Source organism: Podarcis tiliguerta, assembly GCF_965153285.1.
Source record: "Podarcis tiliguerta genome assembly, chromosome: 8".
NCBI classification, from domain to species: Eukaryota; Metazoa; Chordata; class Lepidosauria; order Squamata; family Lacertidae; genus Podarcis; species Podarcis tiliguerta.
The window spans coordinates 8,616,446-8,637,123 of NC_139541.1; the positions used below are offsets into that span (position 1 = coordinate 8,616,446).

General features: G+C 48.4%; 1 protein-coding gene across 1 annotated transcript in view; it reads left to right on the forward strand.

Annotated features, from left to right (window-relative positions):
- The window catches only part of ALPL (alkaline phosphatase, biomineralization associated), a 61,997-nt gene that overhangs the window by 11,655 nt on the left and 29,664 nt on the right, over positions 1–20,678 (forward strand). Inside the window, exons 2-4 of the mRNA XM_083454045.1 lie at positions 6,843–6,991; positions 8,180–8,299; positions 10,503–10,618. Coding sequence (XP_083310171.1) covers positions 6,934–6,991; positions 8,180–8,299; positions 10,503–10,618 — 294 coding nt within the window. The 5' untranslated portion in view covers positions 6,843–6,933. The remainder of the gene's footprint in view (positions 1–6,842; positions 6,992–8,179; positions 8,300–10,502; positions 10,619–20,678) is intronic.

The window sequence follows — 20,678 nt, forward strand, 5'->3', positions numbered from 1 at the left end:
GCAGGGATGCTGCCAGCCAGTGTAAACAATGTTGAGCTAGAGAGACCAATGGTCTGGTTCAGTACAAGACAGCTTCCTAGAATCCAGACAGACCAGGAGAAGAGGCCAGAGGTAAAATATAATCACAAACAAAGGAGAGTTTGCTGCCCACCCCCAACACAAATGTTTCTTGCCAGAAGCGTTTCTGGCAAGAGATTTTGAGGAAAAGCCACAAAGGAACTTGATTCACAATTGCTAGTTCCTTGTTGCCTCCCCCCCCCCCACTCTAAAGTGTGAGGCGAAAGCCCAAATATCCCTGCCCCCTGCTCAGGCAGCTGCTTCTCTAAAGAAGTTAGACAGGATGCAACAGAAGGAAATAAAAGGGTGGGCTATGGGCACTGTGGTAAACAGGGTGTTGTACCCTGGGGTGAGGGCACCCTGGATCTGCTAATGCTCTGTGAGCACTAACAAAACTTTGCAGGACTTTGCAGTACCCAGTATCGCTGCAGAAAGCCACAGAGCTCTAAGGCTGAATATACACAGATGTAACCCCCCCCCCAAAAACCGCTGTCAAAATGTCTAAAAAAAAAAAGTTGTAAAATATATGTGGGATTTGCCATTGGCTCATCAGCGCCATCTAGTGTCACATTTGTAAAAAGGTAAAGGTAAAGAGACCCCTGACCATTAGGTCCAGTCGTGACCGACTCTGGGGTTCTGGCGCTCATCTCGCTTTACTGGCCGAGGGAGCCGGAGTACAGCTTCCAGGTCATGTGGCCAACATGACTAAGCAGCTTCTGGCAAACCAGAGCAGCGCACGGAAACGCCGTTTACCTTTCCGCCGGAGCGGTACCTATTTATCTACTTGCACTGGTGTGCCTTTGAACTGCTAGGTTGGCAGGAGCTGGGACCGAGCAACGGGAGCTCACCCTGTCGCGGGGATTCGAACTGCCGACCTTCTGATCGGCAAGTCCTAGGCTCTGTGGTTTAACCCACAGCGCCACCCGCGTCCCTGTCACATTTGTACAATGCACTTAAAACGCACTTGTATTTGCAGCTGAGTCCTAAAAGAGGATTGGACAAATTGATGGAGGGACAAAATGACTGCTAGCTATAACTGCTATGCCCTGCTGCCACAGCTGGAGGCAGCTATGCTTCTGAATGGAAGATGCAGAAGAAGAGAGGGTTTTGGTTCTCAAATCCTCCTTGTACTTTGGGTTAGACTTTGGGGCTAATGTGTGAACAGGATGCTGGACTAAGGGGGCCACTGGCTTGACCCAGCTGAAGGCTCTCCTCATGTTCTTATGTAAAGTTGTCTTCTTCTTTGGCGATCCCTCGTAGCTGAGTTAGATTGTCTTCCATAAACACGGTTTTAACAACAAGTCTGTAAGTGACTGTGGAGGCCAATTCTGGATCCCCACGTCCTTCCACAGTGGGGACATTGGTTTCCGGGCGGGAGTTGATCACGGTGAGGGTTTGCCAAGCGTGCCTTCCTCTTAGCATGTTTCTCCCTTGGGTTCTGAGTTCGAGTGTCTTCAAAACCCATAACACCATTGGTAAAGGCTGTTCTCCAACTGGAGTACTCACAGGCCAGTGTTTCCCAGTTGTCGGTGTTTATACTACATTTTTTAATATTTGCCTTGAGACAGTCTTTAAACCTCTTTTGTTGACCACCAGCCTTACGCTTTCCATTTTAAAGTTCAGAATAGAGTTGTTGCTTTGGAAGAAGGTAACAGGCATGGACTGCTTAGTTAACATGAGGCACATTAAAACATCAATCACCCCCTCTGTCCTGCTCCCTTCCACCTTCTGCACCAAAAAAACTTTAAGACACTATTTTTTCTTGGGTTTGGCTTTCATCGTGCTCCATCCCACTCATAGCAGGTCAGCTTTAAGTTCTGCAAAAGTGGAAGTTAAAATGCACGAGTTATTTTTTAAAAAGTATGCATGAATTATTCCCTTAGGTCCAGGCAAGAACAATGGTTCCTCTAAGTCCAAAGGACAATCCTGGGGCTCAAGTCTTTTATAAAAGTGGTTCCTGGAACTGGAAGTTTGACCTGTCCTCTCAGGTCAGCAAAGCAACGTATGTTAGAGCAGGCCATTTAAAAACAACGGGATGTACAGTTTCAAAAAGGTTAAGATGTTTTTGAGACGTGAAAGGTTGCACCCTGCATTTTAGTTGGTCCAAATACAGGTTCTGTATTTTCATGCTCTGTGGCTCCTGAGACTTTCTTCCTTTCTTTCAAAAACCGTATCGCCTGTGCCAGAAGTCATTAGTCTGTTTTTCTCTTAAATTGTTTCAACACAAGACAGTTGAGCGTTTTCCTGTCGCAAGAACAATGCTGGGCCTTGAGCCTTCTCAAACAAGTTCTTGGCACTGAACCTTCAACCTGTGCCTTACTTCGGGTCTCCTCAATCTTCGGAGGAGCCACCGCTGTTGCTCTTTTGCATTCCTCAGTCGGCTGAAGTTTCTTCCGTAAAGGCAGGGACGCAGGTGGCGCTGTGGTCTAAACCACTGAGCCTCTTGGGCTTGCCGATCAGAAGGTCAGCCAACCTAGCAGTTCGAAAGCACACCAGTGCAAGTAGATAAATAGGTACTGCTGTGTCAGGAAGGTAAACAGCATTTCCGTGTGCTCTGCCTTTCATCGCGGTGTCCCGTTGTGCCAGAAGTGGTTTAGTCCTGGTAGCCACATGACCCGGAAAGCTGTCTGTGGACAAATGCCGGCTCCCTCAGCCTGAAGGTCAGCGGTTTGAATCCTCGCGATGGGGTGAGCTCCTGTTGCTCAGTCCCAGCTCCTGCCAACCTAGCAGTTTGAAAGCACACCAGTGCAAGTAGATAAATAGGTACAGCTGCAGCGGGAAAGTAAATGGCATTTCCATGTGCTCTGGTTTCTGTCACAGTGTTTCGTTGTGCCATAAGCAGTTTAGTCCTGCTGGCCACATGATCCAGAAAACTGTCTGTGGACAAATCCCTCCCTCGGCATGAAAGCGACCCCATAGTCGCCTTTGACAGGAGTCCTTTACCTTTTTTTACCTTCTTCCTTAAAGAGCCTCTGCATTTGATGCTGGTGAGATTTCGTCGTTTGTGTTCTTTGCAAGGGAAAGAAGGATGCATTTTTTAAAAAATGAGAAGAGCCAAGAGGGGCCCATTGAGTCCATCCAAACCTGGGCCAACCAGATGTCCCCAAGGGAAGCCCACAAGCAGAACTCCTCCCACTTGGGAGTCCCAATAACTGGGATTTGCAGGTAGACTTCCTCTGAATAGGGAGGCTCCATCTGTTCCCCATAGCAGATCAGGGGTCAGCAACCTTTTTCAGCCTTGGGCTGGTCCACCGTCCCTCAGACCATGTGGTGGGCTGGACTATATTTTTTGGGGGGCAGGGGGAAATGAATGAATTCCTATGCCCCACAAATAACCCAGAGATGCATTTTAAATAAAAGCACACATTCTACTCATGTAACAACACGCTGATTCCTGGACGGTCCGCGGGCTGGATTGAGAAGGCGATTGGGCCGCATCTGGCCCTCGGGCCTTAGGTTGCCTACCCCTGCAGTAGATCACAGAAGTGTAGAGTTGGCAGGGACCCTGAGGACCATCTAGTCCAACCCCCTGCAAGGTAGGAATATGCCGCTGTCCCAAGCAGGGATTGAACCTGCCACCTTGGCTCTAACCAGCTGAGCTTTCCAGTGCTGTAGATATGTTTAAGAATTTCAGAAGAGCCAGGCTGTGGGTAAAGGTAAAGGTAAAGGTACCCCTGCCCGTATGGGCCAGTCTTGACAGCCTCTAGGGTTGTGCGCCCATCTCACTCAAAGAGGCCGGGGGCCAGCGCTGTCCGAAGACACTTCCGGGTCACGTGGCCAGCGAGCCAGAGCCGCACACGGAAACGCCGTTTACCTTCCCGCTATTAAGCGGTCCCTATTTATCTACTTGCACCCGGGAGTGCTTTCGAACTGCTAGGTTGGCAGGAGCTGGGACCGAACAGCGGGAGCGCACCCCGCCACGGGGATTCGAACCGCCGACCTTTCGATCGGCAAGCCCTAGGCACTGAGGCTTTAACCCACAGCGCCACCCGCGTCCCTTAGGCTGTGGGTAGATCAGGCCAAATGTCCACCTCAGCATCTTGTCCTCTCTTTGGCTAACCTGATGCCTCTTCTGCAAGCAGGAACCTGAGCAAAGGAGCAGACTCTGCCCTCCTGTGGCTTCCAGCAACCGGGATTCAGGAGCCTTGCTGCCTCAAACTGCAACTATCATAGCAGCCGGTTGCCAGAAACCACAGGAAGGAAGAGCCCTCTTGTGCCCAGGTCCTGCTAGCCAGTTTCCCAGAGACACTCAGTGCACCCCTGTGGGAATAGGATTCTGGACCGAGATCATACCTTCCAACATTTCTCCGGTGAAAATAGGGACGTCCTAAGGAAACGGCGTTTCCGTGCGCTGCTCTGGTTCGCCAGAAGCGGCTTAGTCATGCTGGCCACATGACCCAGAAGCCGTCTGCGGACAAACGCCGGCTCCCTCGACCTATAGAGTGAGATGAGCGCGCAACCCCAGAGTCGTCTGTGACTGGAGCTAACGGTCAGGGGTACCTTTACCTTTAGGAAAGGCAGGACATTCCGGATGGCTTATGTCAATCCAGGATTGACCCTGGACACTTGGAGAGTCTGCTAGATGGACCATGGGCCTGATCCAGCAAGCTATTTACTGTTCTTAAGCCCCTGTTCTTGGCCCACATCCACAGCAGAGGCAGCCGGCAGGGTTGGCCCACCCATGAGGTTGCTGCCAGGGAGACCATCATGCCTCCACGTCGATTCCGGACGATCCATCAATCTCCTGTAGATACAGTCAATTAGCGACACAAGCCTCAGAAACATCTGTCCACAGATGGACAGAGGGGACCTGCTTCAGATGGCGAGATCCCCAGGGGCAGCAGACCCGGCCGACAAGGAATGTATCACCCGCTGCTGCAGTGACAGGACAGCAGCAACTGTGGTGGGCTCCCTGGAGGCCAGATCTAGCGCCTCCTCAGCACACCCACCCATGCCACTTCTACAGCGGCCTCTGGGCACCACTGGTCTCCTCCCACCTTGTTCCTGATGGAGATCTTTGCGCCTCAGGTGCCCAAATGTCTTGGGCCAGCCCTGGCAGCCGAGGCTCCTTCATGCTCCGTGTGCACTATCTGTGCAATGGGGTCCCAGGGCAAGGCCAGGGTGCTGCGGTTGCTGCTGCCAGTTGAGCATGCTAGGCTTTCTTGGGAAACCCCTCTGCCTGGTCCTTTCCTTCTCTCCTACCCCCTATGACCGGCATCTACCTGGTGGCTTTTGGCTGAGCTGCTGGCTGGCTGGGCCCCTGCCAAGGCTCTGTGCGTCTCTCTTAAGAACATTTGCCGGTATCGCTTGCGCTCAGCGGGAATAATCCCAGAGAATTAGCTACAGCCCAGAGGCTTATCCTTAAAGCTTGCTGCTGCTGTTATAGGCTGCAGCGGCGTTTGGAGTCAGTTGTGGCGATGAAGTTGTGGATTGGGCAGGTTGCAGCGGGCTGCCTGTCCAAGCCCTGTTTGCACAGTAGCCCGATGAAAAGCCAGGCTCGCCATCCAGCCCACGTGCGACGGAGGCAACGGGCGGAGAATCATAGAATCATAGAATTGGAAGAGACCACAAGGGCCATCGAGTCCAACCCCCTGCCAAGCAGGAAACACCATCAGAGCACTCCTGACATATGGTTGTCAAGCCTCTGCTTAAAGACCTCCAAAGAAGGAGACTCCACCACACTCCTTGGCAGCAAATTCCACTGTCGAACAGCTCTTACTGTCAGGAAGTTCTTCCTAATGTTTAGGTGGAATCTTCTTTCTTGTCGTTTGGATCCATTGCTCCGTGTCCGCTTCTCTGGAGCAGCAGAAAACAAGCCGTAGGTCACCCAGCCATGCATTAAAAGGACAACAAACAATACAAGCAACACGAACACCAGTCTACTAGATAGCGCTGCAATTCTTATTCATGGTGCCGAAGTAGTAAGTGAAGAACAACGTAGGACAGTGATCCCGGATAATCTGATTGTTTCGCTGGAATCTTCTTCAGCACAACTACAAAAGAATTCAAATATAAAACAATGACCTGTGTACATTATATAAACTTCACACATTACAACTTACTACTTCAGCACAATGAACGCCTTAAAAAGTTTTACCGCTTGGCCCACAGGATAGCATCTCTTACTTTGTTTCAACCATAGACTTATTATACTTCTACGGACTTTCAAAGATTGACAGACGTTGGTTCATTTGCTTTCAAATAGAGAATTCACAAGTGTACACATTTTGATTTTTGTTGTACTAAATCATGTATATTATGCAATAAGAATTGCAGTGCTATCTAGTAAACTGGTCTTTGTGTTGTTTGTATTGTTTGTTGTGCTAAGTTTGCAACACGGGTTTGTTGTTCTGTATTGGTGACACATTAAAAGGAGGCAGAGTTGCTATGAAGGTTGTTAAGGGACAGTAAAGGCAAGTGATGGTCTAGTTCAAGGATGAACTAGACCATCACTTACCTTTACTGCACTCCTAGCTACTGCCAATGAAACTGTGCCTCCTTTTAATGGATGGATAAGGAACCTGTGTGGTCCTCCAGGTGTTGCTGTACTACAGCTCCCATCCTCCCTGACCACTGGCCATGCTGAGTGCGATTGATGGGAGCTGGAAGTTTAGCAATATCTGGAGGGCCAGTGGTTCCCCATCTCTGAATTAGTCCATCGCTTGCCTTTACTGCCCCTGGTTTCCTGCGTCACAATTCTGTGTTGTCACAGTTGGAAAACCCCACTCTTGGTTGAGTTTTCATACTTGCTCTTCTTCTCTACCCCCCCCCCCCCATTTACGCAGTGACCCAAACTTCCTCTGGTGCATAGCCCACGGACGCTGCCTGCTGGTCTTCAACGTGCCCCTGCCTCCTGCCACCGTGGACGACGTCACTATGAGAGTGCTGCTTTTTGCCTTCCTGATCGAAGTGTCCCTCTCCTCTTTGGTTCCAGGTAAGTGAGTTTGGAGCGAAGCCAATTGGCCCATCCCCCGTGTGCAAGAACTGCACCGCTCTGAGCACTTTGGGGGTCTTCCTAAGGAACTTCAGAAGGTCGCAGGTTCAATCCCTGCATGGGACAGCTGCATATTCCTGCATTGCAGGGGGTTGGACTAGATGATCCTTGAGGTCCCTTCCAACACTACAATTCTACCAGTGGCGTAGCGTGGGGGTGCAGGGGGGGCCGGCCACACCGGGCGCAACATCTGGGGGGGGCACGCTCGCACTCGCAGCTCTCTGCCCCTACTAAAATCCACGGGTTAGGGGGCACAAATTACTTGCCTTGCCCCGGGTGCTGACAACCCACGCTACGCCACTGAATTCTACGATAAATGTTTGCTCACTTCCGGCCTGGCAGCTGTTCCCCCACCCAGCTCTTTGGCTGAGCAGCGAGGGAAGTCAAGGAGCCATTTGTAAACACTCAGGTGACGAGGAAAGATGTCAACACCAGGCAGAGCTTTGGAAGAGGACTTTTTAAAAGTGCCGGCGACTGAGTGCTGCTGTTATAAGAATATTGTTTTTAATACTAGGCCACACATAGGCATGTCTGTTATTGGCGCATAGTAATTTCGTTATGAGTGGTTAGCTCTCCGCCTTCATCCGGACAATCCCTTAAGCTAGGGGATTAGTCCTTCTCTCACAAATTGTGGGGGGGGGAGGGGAAATTATTTGGACCACCCAGGGGGTTAAAATGCACCTGGAAAGAATTGGAGAGGCCCATCTTCCTGGCACAGCAGCCCAGCAACCAGCCGGTTCCTGCAATCAAGACCATGTGCAAAGCAGACAGACAGCAGGCGCTGTTGTGAAAACAGTTGTGAGCAATTCTTGCGAGCATGCCAGGCTACACACGCCGCACATTCAAAGCGCATGACTTTTCCCGCCGCAAAGAATTCCGGGAGCTGTAGTTTACTCACTACAGGGCTACGGCACCCAGTCGCTTTAAAAAACTACAGTTCCCAGGATTCTACGGGGAACTAGGTTGTGTGCTTTAAATGTGCGGTGTGCACACAGCCCCTCTTGATCTGTGGTGCAGAGCTCCTGAGGACGAATGTGGACTCCGCCTGCAATCTTTACGCAAGCCCTGGAGGCAACAGGGTGCCCTACGGCCTCCTGTCACCCTCGTCTTCTTTCCTCCCAATTTCAGAGAAGGAGAAGAACCCCCGGTTCTGGCGAGAGCAAGCCCAGGAGACGTTGCGGAGGGCTCTGAGCTTGCAGGAGCTCAACACGAATGTGGCCAAGAATGTCATCCTCTTCCTCGGGGACGGTGAGATCTGGGGCATGGAGCGGTGGAAGTCTGTGGGATGGGAAAGGGGGCAATAGAGGGCTTCAGACACAAAGGAGGAGGGCAGGACTTGAAGTCTCCTCAGACTGCTGCTCCCTGTTAGACCCAGATATACTTTCTTTATAGAAGGGAATACACCCCTCCACATACTTGTTGCTGGGGTCTGTGTCCGTGAAGTAGCATCTCTAGCCCCATCATTCAGCCCATACACCGAGGTCCAGCTCCGAGGGCCTTCTGGTGTTTCCCTCACTGCAAGAAGTGAAGCTACAGGGAACCAGGCAGAGGGCCTTCTGGGTGGTGGCTCCTGCCCTAGATACCAAACTGATAAACAACAAATTGACTTTTAGAAGACATTTGAAGGCTTCAGCAAAGTTTTTAATAGTGGATGTTTGAAATATTTTGTTGGCAACCCAGTCAGATGGGCAGCATATCAATAATAAAATAATAATAATAATAATAATAATAATTATTGCTATAATCAAATATCATCCATTTTTCCCCCAAGGTTACTTTCACAAATGTGTTCACCTTTATGCAAGCTTTCCCCTCAAATAGGCTTCTTTGGGTTTTGGTGCACACAGTGTTTGCTTAGAGAAGTGCAATGCAAAATTCTGAAAAGTTCAAATGTGGAAGGATAAATCTCCTTCGGTTCACATTCTGTTCAGGAAAGTGTGAGCTGGGTTGTGCCTCTTCGCCCTGATCCCGAGTTCTTCCCTTTTATTCTTACATGAATCATGAGAATGGAAAGCTTGAGTCAGCTTTTTTGCTCTCCCTGTCCCTATTTGGGGCCAGATTGCCTGTCATTAGCTGGCACTGGGTGGAACAGGGACTTTCCCCACGGGTCACAGTTGGCACAGGGTTGAATCCATCCAGCCTGGTTTTCCTGAATTTCTCATTTTTCCATTCTGCCTGGTTCAGCCCTCCACATTTCCACATCAGTTTTACATCTACAGTCTCCCTTCCTCCCTGATATGCAGTGGCGTAGCGTGGGGGGGTGCAGGGGGGGCCGGCCGCACCGGGTGCAACATCTGGGGGGGGACGGGGACACGCTTGCACTCGCAGCTCTCTGCCCCTACCTGGCTCACTCACTCTCTCTCACTGCAGTGCTGGCTGTGCGAATCCGAACCGAGCCGCCGGGTCGCCGCCCACTGTGGAGGGGAGGGTGCCAGGCGTGCGGTGCGGTGTGGAGAGAGAGCGAGGGACTATCTGGGGGAGGGACAGTGCAGCGGGGGGGGGGGCGCAAATTACTTGCCTTGCCCCGGGTTAGGGGGCGCAAATTACTTGCCTTGCCCCGGGTGCTGACAACCCATGCTACGCCACTGCTGATTCGCACTTTTTTTGCAAAGCAGTTTCTGTTGGGATACTGCCAGGGAGACGGGGGCATCAGGCAGGCCCTAACTGGCTCCGGACAATCACCGGTCTCCCGTGGAACAGCATCAGTCAGCCAGCGACATGAGCCTCAGATACGTTTAGAGACCCGTGCACAGCAGAGTGTGTAAATCTCCACAATGGAAGAGGCAAACAGAGATGTGCAAGCATAACGTACAGCATTTTATTCAGCATAGCTCAGGAACAAAGGAAAAACATGTCTGCTTCCCTTCGTGTCCAGCAAAACAGCAGTATAGCAAAAGCAAAATACAACGGAAGTTCCCAGCAGACTGTGCTGGGAGTAAACAGGCATGTGATACACAAACGTCATGCCTGTACCCTTTTAAGGTGGAACGGAACTATATCCTAACATCCTCCCCCCTTCCATGTAACCTCTAGTACCTGTGGTTCAACCCAATTGCAACCTCTGTACCTAAATCTTAAGTTGTTCTCTGTTAACAAACTTAGGCAACAGATCTGCAGGGATTTCGTTTCCTGGCATGTAGGACACTTGAATGAGTCCCTTCTGAATACACTGTCCTGCACGATGTAACTATATAGCCTAACAGTTTCCACTAATGTAACGCCCTTTCGATATGTTGCTTTTCACCTATTATATGTGTTTATATGCACGCTTAACATTCCGGTGTATTAATTTCTGCACACATTTCTGCAATTCAGAAAAGTGCAAATTCCCAAGGTCAGCTGTGTTTTTGGTTCAAGTGCAGTTTCACCAAGTGAAAGGTTCAACTTTACATGCCAGCTGGATGTGAAGGCCTTTCCCAACCTTTCTCACGTGTGGTTCTTTTGACTGTAGGCATGGGAGTCCCCACGGTGACAGCGGCTCGCATCCTGAAGGGGCAGCTGAGCAACAACAATGGGGAAGAGACAGTGCTGGAAATGGACCGGTTCCCGTTTGTGGCTCTGTCCAAGGTAAGGAGACCTCCTCTTCAGCCCTGCCCCTACTCCCATTCTCTTCTTTTTGATGGGCATCACAAAGGCTGTGGTCCTTCTTTACTTGGGGTGGAGATAAGAAAGACAGAAGATCTGCTACCCTGTGATTCTTTTAAAAAAGATAAAAATAAAAACCCCTTTCTTTAAAACATGTGGAGCCTCACCCTTTGATTCCAGCAACCGTATGTGGAAACTCATAGTTAACAGATTCATGCGCGCTTAATCTCTGCGCTTTTACTCAGAGGTACGTCCAGTCAGTTGTCTTTGTCCATGGAGTTTTCTTGGCAGGGATACTAGAGTGGCTTGCCAGTTCCTGCTCCAGGTGGATCACGTTTGGTCAAAACTCTCCACTATGACCTGTTCATCTTGGGTGCCCTGCTCGTCATAGTTCATAGCTTCTCTGAGTTCTTCAAGCCCCTTCGCCATGGCAAGGCAGTGATCCATGAAGGGGATCAAACGCACCCATTCTTAAGGAAATCAGCCCTGAGTGCTCACTGGAAGGACAGATCGTGAAGCTGAGGCTCCAATACTTTGGCCACCTCATGAGAAGAGAAGACTCCCTGGAAAAGACCCTGATGTTGGGAAAGATGGAGGGCACAAGGAGAAGGGGATGACAGAGGACGAGATGGTGGGACAGTGTTCTCGAAGCTACAAACATGAGTCTGACCAAACTGCGGGAGGCAGTGGAAGACAGGAGTGCCTGGCGTGTTCTGGTTCATGGGGTCACGAAGAGTCGGACACGACTGAACGACTAAACAACAACAACACGTCCAGTCATGTTGTTTCAAGCTGCCAAAATGGCAATGCCCACTGCTCAGGAGTGAACAAACCTCGAGGTTTATAAAACAGCACCAAAATATATTATTCTTCTTTGGCGATCCCTCGTAGCAGAGTAAGATTGTCTTCCATGAACACGGTCTTAACAGTGAGTGCGTAAGTGACTTTGGAGGCCAATTCTCGATCCACACGTCCTTCCACAGAGGGGACACTGGTTTTCGGGCGGGAGTTGATCACAGTGAGGGTTTGCCAAGCGTGCCTTCTTCTTGGCACATTTCTCCTTTTCATCCTAAGTTCAGGCATTTTCAAAGCCCATGACACCTTTGGTAAAGGCTGTTCTCCAACTGGAGCGCTCGCAGGCCAGTGTTTCCCCATTGTCGGTGTTTATACTACATTTTTAAGATTTGCCTTGAGAGTCTTTAAACTCTTTTGTTGGCCACCAGCCTTACGCTTTCCATTTTTAAGTTTGGACTAGAGTAGTTGCTTTGGAAGATGATAATCAGGCATCCACACAACATGACCAGTCCAACAAACTTGATGTTGAAGAACCATTGCTTCGACACTGGTGATTTTTGCATTAGTTCGCCTGTCTTCCCAAGTGATGTGTACAATTTTTTGGAGACACCATTGACAGAAACTTTCAAGAAGTCGGAGATGGCGTTTATAAGTGGTCCATGTTTCGCAAGCATACAGTAAGGTTGGTAGTACAATAGCTTTGCAAACAAGCATTTTGGTTGCCCTGTGAATGTCACAGTCCTCAAACACTCTGCACTGCAACTGGGAGAAAGCTGCACTCGCAGAGCTCAGGCGATGCTGGATTTCGGCACCAAAATATATTAAATGGTGGAAGGTAACACCCGAAGCATCCCAGTGAAGAATGGTAGTGCTCTGTGGCCATGGAACGCTGACCAACTTCTGCAGGAAATCTAGGAACAAAAACAGGACCCTTGGTCCATCTAGCCCAGGCATGCCTACACTGACTGGCAGAAGCTCTCTCCAAGGTTTCAAGCAGAGAGCCTTTGCCCAGTCCTGCCTGTTGGGGACTGAACCTGGGAAATGCAAAACAGTTGCTCCATCACTGAGGAGGGTGCCAGGTGGTCTGAGGCTGATTTAAATGATCAAGCCGGTCCTTCAAGAGGGGCTGTGATGCCAAGAGACATACTGATGGGGATACTGTAAAACAAAATTCACAGTGCTTGCTGAGCCTGGGTGTAGCCTAAATCCAGTGCCCAGGCTGACAAACTTGTACGCAGAGCAGATTCATGTGGCAAGAGCAATGTGGGGCATTCTCCCCTTGCCCCATTTCTAGAGATGTAGGGATGCAGGTGGCACTGTGGGTTAAACCACAGAGCCTTGGGCTTGCCGATCAGAAGGTCGGCGGTTCGAATCCCCGCGACGGGGTGAGCTCCCGTTGCTTGGTCCCTGCTCCTGCCAACCTAGCAGTTTGAAAGCACGTCAAAGTGCAAGTAGATAAATAGGTGTCGTTCCGGTGGGAAGGTAAATGGCATTTCCGTGCGCTGCTCTGGTTCACCAGAAGTGGCATAGTCATGCCACTTGACCTGGAAGCTATACGCCGGCTCCCTTGGCCAATAAAGCGAGATGAGCACCCCAACCCCAGAGTCGGTCACGACTGGACCTAATGGTCAGGGGTCCCTTTAACTTTACCTTTTAAGGAGGCAGCAATTTCCTTTTTTTCTGAAGTTGTTTTTATTAAGTTTTCCAAAATTTCACATATAATAAAAACTCCCTCCCCTGACTTCCCAGCCCCTTTTCATGGTGTTTCTAGTTTTCTCCCTCAGAACCTTAACAAAACTACTATAATATTTAACCCCTCCTGTTGCTCATCATTCAAATCCTGCTCACGGGTCCAGCCCTCGGACAGCTCCCCCCCCCAGACGACATCTGGAAGCTGGCCCTTTCCAGAGCAACTCCTTAAGTGCCTCCCTGTGACAAAAACAAACAGAGCAAATTCCTCCCTGCCCCAGCTTGGAATCTGCCTTCTGTTTTGGCTGGTCTTGTGGCGGATGCATTCACATGTTTGGTAGACCACCCCTTGTGCCCTGGCGGGGTGACTCTGGGTCAACCGGCCGTGAGTTCTTCTTAAAAAGAAGAAGAAACACAAGAACAAATTGCAAAGGATTCCCTGCACCGATGCTATTCCAGGCTCTTCTTATGGTCTTAATGGGATTCTCAAGTAATTTGTGAGCGCTAAAGAAGAAAACAGGGTAAGGATATAACCCCTGCCAGTCAGTGCAGGCAGTACTGAGCTAGATTGGGCAGAGGTGCTGATCCATCAGCTTCCTAGAGTAAGCTACAGTACCGGTGCCAGCAGCTAGATGCAGGCAAGCGGTTTGTGTGCTCCCCTAAAACACGTTTATTAGGGAGAGAGCCCTGTGGATCACAACAGGACCTACGGTGGTACCTCGGGTTAAGTACTTAATTCGTTCTGGAGGTCCGTTCTTAACCTGCAACTGTTCTTAACCTGAAGCACCACTTTAGCTAATGGGGCCTCCTGCTGCTGCCGCACCGCCGGAGCACGATTTCTGTTCTTATCCTGAAGCAAAGTTCTTAACCTGAAGCACTATTTCTGGGTTAGCGGAGTGTGTAACCTGAAGCATCTGTAAGCTGAAGTGTATGTAACCCGAGGTACCACTGTACTTCTGAGCGAGTGTGCCCAGGATCTCACAACTGGGCCCCTTTCACAGCCCCCTGCTAAGGGACCGTCCCAACCGCCTGCAGCAAGGAGCCCCTTCAGCAAATTTGTGGGCTGCATCAAGAAAACATTCTGTTTGCACAGACCCAGAGTCAATATGTTTTCCTGGACGAACGCTGCGTTCCAGTGTTCTGAGAGGCCGGACGGCATTCTTCCTCCCAGACTCAAGAAACTCTGTTTATTCCCCACCCCACCCCCTGATCATCACCAGTTATCTTCATTTTCTTATTCAGGAAGTTTAAAAAGGCCCCCCCAAGTAAGATGCTCTGTCCGGTCAACTTGTTTTTTGTCATCCTCAGCCTGCTCTGGGCCAAGTGGGGGAAAGTCCAAACTTCATATGGGCAGGCCTCCAAGGGATAATTTGTCAGGGGCCACCGGAAGACCAGAAGCTTTTCTCTCTCACACAGTTTTTGCTACCCTTCTTTCTCTCTGTCACCCCCCCTTTTTCATTCTCTTTTTTGGCCACTCTCTTTCTTTCCTTCTATCTGTTGATCTACCTGTCAGGTGCTGGTTTGGTTGCTCGAGAGCAAACAGGGAAGACTCCAACTTGTCTTTCCCAGGCTTTATTATCTGTACAAACTATTTACAGTGCAGAGCGTCGCAAGTCCATGTCTGCTCAGTCGCTGGCAGAATCTGGGAGCTGGCGGTCCTTATACCTTCCCCAGTGAAATATACTCAGAGTCGCAAAGTAATTTCATGCTCTTTATTCAGCTCATAGTGGTGTGGAGGAATGAAGGAAGTCCCCTCAAAGTATCTGCTTTATATACATTATTTACACAATGGGCTGCCCATGATTGGCTAATTCTGGAATTCTACTGTAAGCCAATCAGGTTGTGGATTCACTTATATCTGGAGCATGACTGGGTGGTTCCTGCCAACCAATCATACTGCTGCATTGTTCTAGGACCAATCAGACTGCTGCATTCTGAATCCTATTGTTCTAGGACCAATCAGACTGCTGCAATTTGGATCCTATTGTTCTAGGACCAATCAGACTGCTGCAGTTGGGATCCTATTCAACTCAGTACATAACACCCAGCATAACAGTCGTGTGACCCCCATCCTTCTTCTCCCCTCTCTGCGCCCAAACCTACTGCGCAAAGTGGGCGCTGGCAAAGGGGGACTTGCTTCCCCTCCGCTTTGCTCAGGCTCGGTGTTGAGGCTCTCCCTAGCATCTTCTCATCCCTGCGCCCCTTCCCCACTGGAGACGGGGCTTCCCTCCTAGCCAGAGGAAGAACTGCTTCGCAAGATATTCAGAAGCTCCCTGTAACACAACTGCCCTTGCACCTCTCACCTCTGAAGAAGAAGAAGAAGAAGAGTTTGGATTTGATATCCCGCCTTTCACTCCCTTTAAGGAGTCTCAAAGCAGCTAACATTCTCCTTTCCCTTCCTCCCCCACAACAAACACTCTGTGAGGTGAGTGGGGCTGAGAGACTTCAAAGAAGCGTGACTGGCCCAAGGTCACCCAGCAGCTGCATGTGGAGGAGCGGAGACGCGAACCCGGTTCCCCAGATTACGAGTCCACCGCTCTCAACCACTACACCACACTGGCTCCCAACCTCTGGGCTGATGGCAGTTCCCTGACACTACCCATCTATTGATCTTCCTTTTTCTTTTTTTTAAATATATTTTTAAATTAAGTTTTACATAACAAATTTAAATTCAAACACATCATTCACCTCTTCAATTAGGATTCTCTGAACCCTGCCTTTCCATGGTTACCATTATAAATCTTTCTTTCTTCTGCTTATCTTATCTTCTCTAATTCATAATTCATTTTTCCAAAGTTTTTTGTACGTTACAAGCAATACAGTGGTACCCCTGGATACAAACGGGATCCGTTCCAGAGCCCCGTTCGCATCCAGAAGCAAACGTATTTCGCCGCTTCTGCGCATGCGCGTGACGTCATTTTGAGCGCATGCGCAAGCGGCGAAACCCGGAGGTAACGCACTCCATTACTTCCGGGTTGCCACGGAGCGCAACTCAAACGCGCTCAACCTGAAGCGCATTCAACCCAAGGTATGACTGGACTCAAATCCGGCCAAAGTTTTTCCATCTACATGTATTGATCTTTCAATCTATTGATCAGCTATCTTCCTTCCTTCCTTCCTTCCTTCCTTCCTTCCTTCCTTCCTTCCTCCCTCCCCCCTCTCTCCCTCCCACCCATTTTCCTTTCCCTTTCTGTCACCAACTTTCCCTCCTCCATCACCCCCCTCTTTCCATCTCCCCAGGCTGTCAGGGGAACAATGTGCATTGCTGCTGCCACAAAGGGCTGCACTGATTGCTTGCAGAGGGATTTTGAAATTAGGCCGGGGCCACATAAAACTAGGTCAATGTGCCGCAGGTCTCCCGCAAGCCCCTTATATGGCACGGGTGCAGATTCCTCCCCTGCCTATAGAGCTTTTTTGCACCCATATTCCACCCCAATGCCCTAGGCAGCTTCGTACCCCAGGCCAGCAAGCAAGGTCAGCGCCAACTGCAGCCGAGGTTGCTACGATTCCTCAGGTATTTTTAATTTGCGCTTCGATATTTTTAACTGGGCTGCCGCCAGTGTGAGGACTGAGGCAACAAACATCCGACCTGCATTCTATTCAATTGTTTTTTTGGTCTTCGCTCCTAACAAATTGGTCCTTTCCCCTCTATTTGACAGTGCTGGGTATTTTTAAAAATTGTTTTAGTGAGTTATAATGTATGTTTAACTCGTGTGTAATGTTTTATTATGTTTTTATATATGTTGGAAGCCGCCCAGAGTGGCTGGGGCAAACCAGTCAGAATGGGCGGGGTACAAACAAACAAACAAAATTATTAAATCTATATGTTTGTTCTATTTATGCTTCATTGTTTTTTTAATAAGTTCTCTTTCCCCACCTCAATGTTTTAGCTGTCTCTACTTTTTAGCTGTCAGCCACCTTGAGTTCCTGTCAGGGAAAAAGCCAGGATATAAATGATGATGATGATGATGATGATAATAATAATATAATATAATATAATATAATATTGACAGACGCACCGGGGGGGGGGGGACTGAGGATGTTCATTGGCTTTACTGCTGTGCAATGGGGAAGAGCTGCCAGCCCCATGAGAGCCAGTGTGGTGTAGTGGTTAAGAGCGGTAGTCTCGTAATCTGGGGAACCGGGTTCGCGTCTCCGCTCCTCCACATGCAGCTGCTGGGTGACCTTGGGCCAGTCACACTTCTCTGAAGTCTCTCAGCCCCACTCACCTCGCAGAGTGTTTGTTGTGGGGGAGGAAGGGAAAGGAGAATGTTAGCCGCTTTGAGACTCCTGAAGGGGAGTGAAAGGCGGGATATCAAATCCAAACTCTTCTTCTTCTTCCTGCCTCAGAGCCTTATTTCAGGCTTTCTCTCAGGGATTAGCTCACAGCTTGGGCAGCGGCGGCAGGAGAAATGTATGGGGGGCGGAGAGAAACTCATCCTCTCCATCACACCAAGTATCTGCCCTACCATGTTCAAACTCTTTATTATTATTATTATTATTATTATTATTATTATTATTATTATTATTTCATTAGGTAACAATTACACGCTGCTTGATTTTAAGCCCTCCTCAAAGCAGTTGGAAGGATAATCTCGAGAGACTTCCGGTCGGCGCCAGCGCTTAATGGCGGTCCTTGCCTCGAGCTCCGAGGCAGGACTGCTCTGTGAGTTCGGGTCTGACCCGCTACGGCGAGCGGGGGACCCCTAAAATCACAGGCGCTGAAGCCTGTGAACAAGGAGACTCGGCGGGCACCTTTTGCGCCCCCCGGTATTGCGAAAGAGCCTTTTTAAAGGCTCCGTAGCGGCATCGGGTGTGAGCGCGGTGCTGAGAGTCGCAACCCAGCTCGCAGAGTGAAGCCGCGTCGCCATAAGCGGAGAGCGTCGATTCCTTCCTGAAAAGAAAATTCGGACTGAACACCCGTGAGTAAGAGCGGAAAAAAGACGGTACAACAAAATTTTAAAAAATTTGGCTGAAAACGGGACGGCATAAAATAAGGAAGTCTGCCCCCCCCGGACTGCAGAAATCTAAAGCAACGTCAGACCTCGCTGCAGTTGCAAGAAAGTTACAGTTGAACTTTTAACCCTGACCTGTTAAATGTATCCTTCCCCCCCGATCGGCAAGAGAAGGGGGGGAAAGACAGTCTTGTGAAGATACTCTTTAATTTGAAAAGGAAACAAGGTTTCCCATCGCCCTGACTCCCCCGGGACGACCTGCCAGGAGTGAACACCGGGAGGAATGGGTCTTTTAAGAGCATCATTAAAAAGTCGGAAAGTTGGATAAAGTTGTAGAACTTGAAGGGGACTTTATTAGTGAAACTGATTAATTAAATCCATCAGAGGAAAAGTGTTTTTAATAACTTTAATGGCGGACTTCGGACTTTTCACATTTGGCTTCCTGTTTCTTTGTTTCCCCGAATTTGGACATTGTTAATTGCTCCCTCTTGAGGATCAAGAGGGGAAAAGTGTGACTAACAGTGGGATTTTCCATCGCGAGTTTTTCCTGTGAGAACGACCTTGGGACATGAGCGGCACAGCTGAGGAGATAAGAACCAGATCTAAAACTAAGGTAACACAAAAGAAAAGAGCCTCAATTTCTGGCCAAACAGTGCCGGCACCAGAAAGCTCAACAGCTGCATCAATGGATTCTATGACACAGGCACTACTGAAAATTAATCAATCCCTTGAGGCTTTAACAAAGCAATCCACAGAAAATACAAAAAAATTGACAGAATTGACAGTGAGACTGGACTTGAATACTACATCTGTGACAACTAATACGGAATCTATTAATAGACTGATTCAGGAATCTACAGAAACTAGGAAAATTGCTACGAGTGCGAAGGCAATTGCAGAAGAGACACAGGGGAAACTTGCGCCGATTGAGAAAAAAGTGAATGAGCATGAGGCAGCTCTCTCCCTATTGGAATTACAGAGGAAAGAACGAAATTTGAAACTAAGGCAAGTTCCAGAGAACGAAGGGGACGACCTGAAGGAATTCCTCACAGAGGCAATTTTGGAAAATTGGCGAGAGGATTTGGAAGATGATGAAATAGAAATAACAACGGCTTTCAGACTTGGCAGAAAACAAGTTAAAAGGGCAAGGGATTGTCTGATTACCCTAAGAACCAAGCAGGAGAGAGATAAGATATTGAACCTGCATTACCAAAAAGCTTTGGTCATTGAGAACACTCAAGCTCTGATTTTTAAAGATATTCCTAGATACATCTTGGAAGTGAGAACCTTTTATAGAGATCTTGCCAATTTGCTGAGGAAAAATTACATACCTTTCAGGTGGGAGTTCCCACAGGGATTGTCCTTTAACTATAAAGGGAAGAAGGTGAGAATAAGAACAGTACAGGAGAAAGAAGATTTCTTGGAGAGAAATTTGGAGGACCTGCAGAAAGGAACGGCACAAGGACTAACAGCAGAAGGGGGAGAACCAGTGGATATAGCAAACTTATCATACGGCCTACCACAATCAACAACTGAAGAAGAAGACAAACTTGGGGCAGTCGGAGGGACAAACGCTTAATAATCAAGATGTCACTGCAACTTCTTAGTTGGAATTGTAATGGTTTGAACCATCCCCGAAAAAGACGTCAAGTTTTTCATATCTTGAAAAAAGAGCAATTGGATTTGATATGTCTACAGGAAACTCATATAATCAGGACACATAGAAAATTGCTCGTGAATAAAAGATTAGGACAAGAATTTATATCTTCTGACAAAGTCAAAAAGAGAGGAGTTGTGATTTATGCAAAAGAAAAATTGGATCCAAAAATCAAATTTAAAGATGAAGAAGGAAGATATTTGGCAATTGAAGTACAGATTCAAGGAGAAAAGTATTTGGTTGTTGGAGTATACGCGCCAAATGACGGGAAGGCAGAATTTTTTAAGAAGTTGCATGGGACTTTGATGGACTATCTCGACTGCAAAATAATAATGATGGGGGACATGAATGGAGTGGTCTCTACAAATATGGATAAAGCACAAAGACAAATGATCTCTAAAGAAGGTAGATTACCAAAGATCTTTTTTGAGATGACAGAAAATATGGACCTAATAGATATTTGGAGGACTAGAAACCCTCTCGAAAGAGAGGGAACTTTTTTCTCGGAATCTAAAATGACATGGACAAGAATCGACCAAATCTGGGTATCTAGTGTGATGGCTGCAAAGATAAAAAAAGTGGAAATCTGCCCAAAAACCTGCTCCGACCATAACGCAGTGAAGATGGAAATGAAATTGACAACAACTGGATCCTTTAGGTGGAGAATGAATGACTTCCTATTTAGAGATGAACAAATTTGTGAAAAGGCCCTAAGGACATTGAAAGATTATTTTGAGATTAACTTAAGAACAAAAGTTGAAAAAAGAATAATTTGGGACGCAAGTAAAGCCGTGATGCGAGGCTTCCTGATACAACAGAATTCAATTAAGAAGAAAAAACAAAATGAAAGGAAAAGTAGAATTCTGGAAAAGATGAAGGAAGGAGAAAAGAAATTGAGGTCCAATCCAAAGTCTCATGAAATATTGAGAGAAATAAAATATTATCA